The 9622-nt window shown below is 32.6% G+C and overlaps 1 protein-coding gene across 3 annotated transcripts in view; it reads right to left on the bottom strand.

Annotated features, from left to right (window-relative positions):
* Nucleotides 1-9622, bottom strand: part of LOC129953167 (putative uncharacterized protein DDB_G0277255) — a 62293-nt gene that overhangs the window by 35992 nt on the left and 16679 nt on the right. The window contains exons 1-5 of one of the 3 annotated variants that reach the window (XM_056066023.1): nucleotides 8970-9622; nucleotides 8510-8909; nucleotides 7190-7577; nucleotides 6950-7075; nucleotides 6181-6678 (exon numbers count right to left, since the gene is read on the bottom strand). In XM_056066023.1, coding sequence (XP_055921998.1) covers nucleotides 6181-6678; nucleotides 6950-7075; nucleotides 7190-7577; nucleotides 8510-8909; nucleotides 8970-9201 — 1644 coding nt within the window. In that variant the 5' untranslated portion in view covers nucleotides 9202-9622. Of the gene's footprint in view, nucleotides 1-6180; nucleotides 6679-6949; nucleotides 7076-7189; nucleotides 7578-8509 lie in introns of all 3 variants that reach the window. The other 2 variants (XM_056066022.1, XM_056066024.1) reach the window with 2 other exon arrangements.

A 9622-nucleotide genomic window follows, 5' to 3' on the forward strand; every position in this document is an offset into this window, starting at 1 on the left:
ATTTTATCAGAAAAATCCAGTCTGTATTTTTCTACATAAGAGAAAAAAAAACTTTCAAGAAATTAGAAAGGGGTTTCATCTCAAGTGGGCCTCGCACATGAGAGCTAACAACGAATGGACGAACAAACATGATTTTATACATTTCAAAAAGTCAATTTCAAACAAAAACACATTTGAAATATAAGCAACCAATTGACACTTATGTTAGGATAATAAAATTTGCATTTTGTTTTCTAAAACAAGACAATTTTGTAAAAACAATTTGGTAATAAAGAATTGCCGTGTGGTTGTTACGAACTGTCACTGTCAAACTCTATTCGCGTTCCACACTACAACGAATAACAGTTCGCAGTTCGTAGCTCATGTACAAGATGCTTCAAATAATTTTTCTCACACATAATATTGTTATGAATATTTTGTTAAAGTTTTAAGCAAGACAAACTGACAGACAGGATGCGAAGTTTTTAGTGTGGGCCGCTTTCCAGCCTTATTTTTATTGGGCAGGTTCAGGCAACATAAGGAACTTGTTTTGCAGTCAACTTCATTCTTTGAACGTACATTTTTACCAAGGCAACTACTGAGTTTTCCAAATGTCATGAATTTCAACGACCGTGTTGTTTTTCAACGAATCGATCAATAAGTTGTTTTTCTTCTTTCTTCTTGTGATTTCCAAGGCTTCCAAGTCTCTCATGTCTCATCTTCTTTGAGCATTTTAACTGGATTCCAAGGACTCCCTTTAAAAGATTTTCCTGATTAGTAAATCTGCACAGTAACTTATGGCTGAATCATAAACACGCTTCAACTTCGGCTTCACCTGACATTTACGAGTTCAGCCATAGGAATTCATTGCATGCTATCACAATGAGTTAGACAATCGTAAGGAAAAGAACGTAATGAAACGTAATGTGACTCCAAACGGAAGCTCTAGTTCAATTATCTGAACATTTGCTTTGTCTGACAGTTCAAAAGCTGTAAAAATGTCAACAAACAAAATATTTGCTCTTTGGAGGGATGAAATAATAGAAATGTCATTCAACGCAACCTCGAAGCAGACCCACCGTAACGCAGACGAATACGAAGCTGAAGGGTGTTTGTGATTCAGCCATTACTCGTTTTAGATCTGCAGTTTTGTTATAACCTATTTCGCGTGCTCGAGATATACGAGGGGCGTTCAATATATTCTCGGTATCGGGGTGAAGCTGTGGTTTAATATATAAATTGACTTATTTATCAAGTAATACTATTATTTTAGTGCATTCATGTAAAATTTCATATAAATGTGATTATTATTTACCGTTAAATCTCTATTTAAACAGAATCATAATGGCAACTGAGACGATGATGGTGAAAATTGAGCATCCTGTAATTAAATTTCTCACTAAGCAAAGAAAAAGTGAAAAAACTATTCATGAAGAAATGGTGGCAGTTTACCAGGGTTCCGCACCTTCATTATGAATTGTGCAAAAGTGGTCAAGCGAGTTCAAGAGAGGTAGAGAGAGCATTGAAGACGACCCCCGCTCCGGCGGCGCCCCGGCTAGTGCTTGTACGGGAGAAAGCATCAAAGAAGTCGAAAAACTTGTTCTCGAGGATGCCCGAATAAAGGTGAAAATGATGGCAGAGATCATCAAGATTTCGACTGGTACCATTCACACCATCCTTCATGACCATCTTAACCTTTCAAAGGTCAGTGCAAGATGGGTGCCACGAATGCCCACAGCGCCTCAGAAAAAAGTGAGAATCGCATGCTGTAGAGAACTTTTGGAGATGTGTAGTGAGAACGCGGACGGTGTTATGCATCGGATTGTTACTGGGGACGAAACATGGGTTCACCACTATGACCCTGAAAGTAAACAAGAGTCCATGCAGTGCCATAAAAAAGTAACAGACCCCCCGAAGAAGTTCAAAGTCACTCCGTCGTAAGCTTATGAATCAGAACGACAAATGAAGATTTTTTCGAATCCCCATTAACAAAATTGAAGCCGTTTCAAATTATTTTGTTAAGGAATTATTTGTTCAAAAAGAAACAACAAATTTAATAATTTGTTTCCTTTTCTGTTGTTAAAAAAATCTACTGAAGATGATACTAATAATAATAGCTATGTTTAACTAAGTACGTTAAAATATGTTCACAATTTAGAAAAGAGACTTTTTTGCCACTGTATATAACTCTCTTATCAGTGGCCTTAAGTTTTAAACCTTTAATTTGTTGCATAAATAGCTAAGATGTATTCAAAGCAACTTGAATATTTGTATAACTAAACAGAAAAAGTCAAGTGTAAAAATGGTTATTTCCCTGTTTGATAAATCAATTCATAGACCAAATGTATGGAAAATATGTGTTCTTATTTCTTATGTATTTGCAAACTAAAATTTTAAGCTTTAAATTTTTTAAAATGTCAAAATAAACTAAGATGGTTTAACCAATGAGAATTTGATTAAAAATCAATTTCAGTCTGCCAAGGCTTTCGCTGGAATTATTTTGCCAAACCATATTTCTAACTTTGTTCATTATCACCCTTTTTTGACAACTTTAATCTTATTTCAAAAAAAGTTTCAAATTTAAAAAGCAAATATTTAGGAAGCACAAGTTTCTTTTCTTTTTTTGGGTTTATTATAATCTCTTTTTGATAATGATGAAGTGTGGAATTTTATGTCAGCCGCAAAATAACATAAATTGAAATTGGAGTGTAATATTTAATAATACTTTATGATAATAATAACGCTTTGTCGGGATCGTTTTGGACTCATGTCTATGTTCGTGCACGTAGCGAGTTATTTGATTGATGTTAATTTGATAGAAATTATATTTGTATAGATATTTTCCTCAATTTGGTGCCTAAGAAGCCGCAGAGTGTAATTTATAAAAAGAAATTGTTAGATATGTATAATCAGAGGGTAAGGAGCTTTGAGTGATGTCTGGTCTTTTTTTGACTCTTTTTCATTTTGTTATTATCATTTCGTATTCAATTGTCTCTTGTTTCATTTAGGTCAAATACATAAACCAAACTTTAAAAATAACCTAGGCAACTTTCTAAAAAAGTAATAGCAGCTCTAGTTTTTTAACTTCCCATAGGAAGATATTGTAATCGGCCCGATTTGTGGAATTGACAATTTTGACATTTCTAGACGTTTCAAGGTCCCTAAAATCTAAATCAAAGTGTGTGTACGTCCGTACGATCGGGATACCATTTTGCGTCGTCAATATCTCAAGAACCAGTAGAGATATTGACTTACAGATAATAAAATTTTAAGATGTAAAAAGGTATTCAAAACATAATATAAGGGGAGTTTTTTTATCACAGTAATTAAAAAAAAGTAAACATTTGGTTTTTCCCAAATACATAGCTCACAAATCAATAATGCTATCGAATTAAATTATTATTATATTATGTGACATGATACCAAGCAAATTTAGTTTGAAAAAAAAAACGTTTTTTTTATAAATAAAACAAATTAAAAAAAGTTTTTGTCACCTCGAATATTTTACGGACCAAAAATAATATAATAATAAGAATAACGGTTTTGACATCTATTAAATTCTATAAAAACCGATGTGAAAAATCTTAGAAAAATAAAATCGGTATGTTTTTTATAAGAAATACAAATTTTAAAAAATTGGTCATACAGATTAAGAATAATGGCTTGCGACTAAAAATATCGGGCACAAAAACAGATATTGAAAATCAATTTTATTCTTTCATATGCAAATTTTTGTTGTTTACTTTAAGTTAATTTCTTGGAAAAATTCAATTGACATTTTTACTGAAATAGTTCAAACGAAAACCAACAAAAACAACAAAATAGTTTTCGACTTGAGTATAATGAAAGCAAAGAAAGTTATTGATTTATAATTCTTGTATCTTAAACAAAATGTTGTTATTAATATTTATTTTGAACTTTAGAAGAATTGACAAAGGGCAAGGATGTGGAAGTTACCAGTGTGGGTTAATTTTGTTAATTTAATTGTTTGTGTGAATCCGTATAAAAATTAGGTCTCGCAACAGTCTATGAAGAACCAGGTCCTAGAGATATGACTCTCTACCATTCCTGTGTGCGAGTAATGTTGTCAGAGATGGAAGGGACCTAAAGTTTATATGCCGAATCCGAACGGACAATTTTTGAAAAAGCACTTTTTCATCACAAGAATTACTCTTTTGAGGATTTGTCAATTCCTCGCAAGGGGCAGTACCCGTAAAAACTTTTTTTTGTTGTTGAATTTTTGTAAATCCGTATGGATCATTAAAAATGTCTGTCATTGAGAAGAATGTCCGGATTGAAATCAACCGAAAACAGAAATCTGTCATTGATATTGTGTGAATTTGGAACACAAATGAGGGAATAGATTCGTTTTACTTTTGAACATAAGAAAAATAAATGTTTAACGAAAAATGTCCGTGAAATCAAACTTTTTTCTCGAATAAACTTTTTTGTGTGATTTACGATCCATCTGTATATAATTTTCATTACTAATCAAACGGAAAACACAGTCAATTATTCATTCAACCTAACGTCGGTCAACGTAAAATCGATTTTACGCTTCATTGTGCTATTTTTTTGTTATTATCTTTAAATAAAAATACTAATATAGTAAGTTCACTCTACTTGATATTAATCATTTCTGATAATTTTTAATATAACCTCTTTAAAATGTCCATTTTATTAAGTTTAAATTAGTTCTGGCCTGCATTTTACTAACTTTTTACAATTTTGAATTAAATTATTTTGACAAGACGAAAAAAACGAACTGAATCCAAAAAAACACGGATAGTGTTCCAAACTTTCGCGTTTATAATATTATCCTGTGTCCAATAAATATGAATATGTGCACTGTGCAAGGTGCGTGCTTCAGTCACAACTTTCTCAAACCCCTAAAATTTCAAATTCAACCACTGCCAATGTGTGCCTTTTCTCGTAACGGGTACATATTTTGTTCGCCATTTTCAGGGGAGCTTCAAAGAATGGAAAAATATGTTGATCGCCTTGAGAAAAAATATGCAGCTTCACCAAAACGTCAACGAAATAGGTTTGAATTAGACATTCTGGACAATTCGAGATTTTCATATTTAAGTCTTTAAATTCCGTAATTAGCATATCCTAGAGTAAGCTCAATCACGAGTTATATTGTAGTCGGAAACTTTTATGAATCCCGAAAGAATTTTCTTTTAAGAACCAATTTCGTGATACGGCTTTTCGGAATTCGTAAAAAATTTCCAATTTTCCATTATGATGGAATTCGTGATATGCCTGATTAATTTATTCTGTATTTAGGGATTGGCATCTCAAGAATTCGATCAATGATTTTTGAGAAGAATTTTAAAATAAAAGCAGTTAAACGGTTAAAAAAATATGGTTTGTTTTCGATTTTTTATGCAAGAACCTTGAAGCTAAAAATACACGATTGGAAAATCTTCCAATACTGGCCGAACTGTCAAAAGTCTTTCAATAGCATCCAATTAAGGGACCATTCTTCTGTCAAGTGCAAAATTGTGCGTTTATACGGTTGGTTGATTTTATCCAAATATTAGACAATTTTTTGATTGGACAAAATTTGCCGATTGACTGCCAATTTTTTTTCTATCACCTTTGACAGATTAATTTTTGAAGATTTTTCAATCGTGCATATTAATTAGCTTAAGGCTTTATTGCACTTTTAATATAAATAAAAAAAATCCTTCGTTTTTAGGAAGGAATTATACGTTTGTATTTTAACTGTTTAAAAAAGAGATGATAAAAATTGAAAGGTCACCTTTTTAAGAATGTGAGAAAAAACTGAGTTTTTGTTAAGAATTGCAAGGTTAAGAATTATGACGGTCTTCTATGTTTTTGTATTTTAATAATGTTTGCTTGGTAGTATAATTGAAACAGGAAGTTAAGAAAAATGCCACATTTCATCCTTATGCAACTTAGTCGTAGGTCAGAATAATCATTATTAATAGGTTTACGTTAAAGATACTAAAGACCCTAAACTGATGTACTGTGACTGTTTTCGAAGGTATTGCTTCTTTTTCATGATTCTTTCACCTCTTTTATTTACATTTCCATAAAGCTTTTGCAAAAATCTTTCGCACTATCAAATCCAATAATTCAAATTTATGTTGGAACTATTATTTATTCAAAACAAAAATTTGTCTTTAAAAGTATTGAGAAAAAAATAGTGTGTTACAAATAAAAAATACATACCTCTGAATTACTGGTGGCCACTGAACTCAAACTAGGTGACATTCCGCCAGCCGTTGCTCCCGGACTCGCATTTGTCATATTACATGAAAAATTACCGCTTGCACCGCCCACGCCGCCACGACTGAAATTATTTACACCGCGATTATTTGTATCAGCACCACTACTGCAAACCGATTTACAGTGAATGGCCAATAATTTTGACGAACTTAAATTTCCACTATTATTGCTCAAGGCCAATATATTACTGGAATTATTAAATCCACTACTAGCACCACTAAAATTCTTATTGCTGATAGAATTAGCATCGCCAATTGAAGCTGCTGAAAAATTTCCTACGCTAAATGGCGACGGTTGCATGGCATTGTCATCGCGAATTGTTGTTGTAGTCATCGGTGAACAATTATTATCCTGACGACTTTGTTCGTTGTAAAACGTCGAAATCCCACCAGAACGAGGATTTCTGTTCGGTGTCGGAGAATCCAAGGCATTTTTTCCATTCTAAAAAAAAAACAAGGAAAAACCAAACTTTTTATTAACCAGTGCACGTTTCAATATGATCAATATCTTTATGTACGAATATGTAGGTATTATGTCTTGAAGATCTTTGGCTAATTCACGTGTAGTTGATATGACAAGAAAAACTGATAAGCAATAAGCTGTAAACCTTATTAAACGTAAACGTGCCGTAGAGTTTATGAGCTTCTCTAGGCTTAAAGGCTTCTCTTAAAGTAAAGAGCCATAAAGATAACAGAAAAAAACATAAACTTACCTGACGAAATATCTGCTCGTCCCATTCCCCAGATTGTTTAAACGACTCGCTAAGAAATTGGCGAACCTGACTTTTTTGTTTTTGTATAACATGATATCGTGTTGGATTTTCCAATACCGTTCGGACCTTAAAATCAAAAAGATTAGAAAAAAAAGTATTAAATTTTATTGTATGACAATTTTTTTAATTTTTTCTAAAGTTGTAGCTTCCTTAGATTATAAAATTATAAGAGCCCCTTACTTGCAAAACTTGTGGCGGTACATCCACTCCAATACTCTGAAGTGGAACTTTAAGTGCTGGCGTCGAAGTGTTATTAATATCACGACCCAATTGATTGTGTTGCATTTGCGATAAGCTATCGTGGTATGTTGTTTGCAGCATTGATTGCAAATAAGTTGATTGCTGATGATGCTGTGCAGAATGTTGACGTATTGTTGGGGATGTTTGCATTTGTGACGTATCCGTGCACATAGCTATTTCAGATGATGCTGCAGATGATGTTCCCTGCTGAAGTGTTATGTTGCGTTTTTCAGCCTCACGACGTTCTAGTTCTTGTTGTTGTTGTTCACGTTGAAGTTGGAGCTTAAGTTGCGTACGTGAGGTTGGTGTTGCAGTTTTGAATGTTGGCCTGTTAAAAGGGAAACAAAAATAAAAGGACATTAGTTATTTATTATTAATTATAGTAATTTATAATGTGATAAGGAGAAAGAATGTGTGCAGATTATCTTATTTTGCATTAGTGAACTCTAGTTTTTAAATAAAAAATGACATTACGATTGTAGAAAAGTCGAATAAAGTGGATCCCACGATTTCTTCCGTCTGTCAATCCTGGCCCCTACAGCCCAAAGCATTATTCGGTCGATTGGCTTCAAAGTTGGAGATTAAACTTTTGAGCTGATTCGCGCAACTGTTTTTTTTTTCATTTTTAAAGACTTAAAATAACAGTAGCCCCCATACAAATTGTTTGCTCAAAAACAAAAAAGTTCGAATTTTCTATAAGCAAACCTATAGATATTTTTTTTTAATTTTCTCTGAATTTGTTTTCTTAATTTGGCTTCTTTCAAAAAACAAAAATATTTTTGTATTGCTCTTGAAGGGTGTCCCCATAGAACCGTTATTTTGTTTTTAAGTTTTCTTGATATTAAATGAACCAATTTCAAGCTTTTAAATTGTCTCGATAATATTTGATGTTAAAAAATGTCTTTGTATTTACATTTGATTAGTATTTTTTTAAAAATTCAATATCTTGAAAATGGATCATCATTTCATAACTAAATTGAAATGTAAAACGTATATAAGCTGTAAATAACTGCATTCCAAAAATATTTAATATTTAAAACAAACATATTTTGCGGGTTTTAAATCTTAAAAACAGGAAATATTTTAAACAGACTCTATGGATACATGAGCAAGCTCGTACGACCCAGCCATGCATTGCGTTTAATTCAATCTCAGTTTTTTCTAACGAAACATACTATAGATACTAACATAAAAACTATTTTCACACATTCAGACCTTTAGTGAACACAATTTTTCATTAAAAAAACACAGAAATTTTACCCTCCTGTTAATGGTGGCAAACCAATAATTCGCGGTTCTTCTATAACTGGTACATCACCCAAATCCACAATACTCGGATCCATTTCCAAAATCATTTCCAAGTCCTTGTCAATTCCAACTGTTACCCGAATATTTGTAAGTTGTTGATTGTTTTGATTTTGTTGTTCATCTCGTTTTTGTTGTTGTTGCTGAATAATTCTTTCATTGTGAGAAATGTGTCCATCATGTGGTGAAGATGAAGGTCCTACATCCATTTTATCCTCAACGGTTTTTTCCATGAAAAGCGTTGGATCAATTCCAACTTCAACTTCGTTTTGAAAACCTCCCACTGCCGTCGAGATCTGTACTGGCGATGGGGTTAATGTTGTTGCTATAGAATGGGTCACATTTGTTGGACCATCTAGTGGCAAGGAAGCTGAATATTTGTCCAAATCAGAATAAGTTATATATGACGACCCACCAAAACTGATGCAATTCATCCCTGCAACTCCTCTATGAGAAACAGCGCCACTGGCAGTCATTTGCAAAGTACGAACTCTTCTGATAAATTCCTTTAAATTGCTTTTCCCTAATCCTGATTGCGATCCTGCTTCCGAGCCTTGGGACTGTCGTGAAAAATAATTTCGTTGTTGTTGTTGATGTTGAGGATTCGGTGGTGCTTCAGATTGACGTTGGTTAGATGCAGAAATCATTTTGCAAATCAACTTTTTTACTTTCTTAAAACTTTGTCATTGATCACATCAGCCTCACCCCCACTCTCAGTCAGCAATGATCAACAATTCTCTAAATACTTGCTAAGTTGAATATTTTCAATGTACCTATCTTTGTTTTTAATAAGAAAATTGTCTCACAACGAGTGATTCATTTCGAACGGAAAAAATTCCCTAGATAAAATTGAAATTAGTTATACTTAAAGTTTCGAGTTTATAAAATAAAATTTTTCGTCGTTCTTAGAATACATTTGAATTTTCTTTTTTTTTAAACACAATTTCCGCTTATCATCGTTTTTAAATATTTTATTGTATTCCAAAAAAATCACATTTAAAACAAAAATACGGTTTCCAAGCGCACATTTCACCATTTACTTCGAAATCAACACTTTGAAAACAAAAA

The sequence above is a fragment of the Eupeodes corollae genome, chromosome X, assembly GCF_945859685.1.
Source record: "Eupeodes corollae chromosome X, idEupCoro1.1, whole genome shotgun sequence".
In the NCBI taxonomy this organism is placed as follows: Eukaryota; Metazoa; Arthropoda; class Insecta; order Diptera; family Syrphidae; genus Eupeodes; species Eupeodes corollae.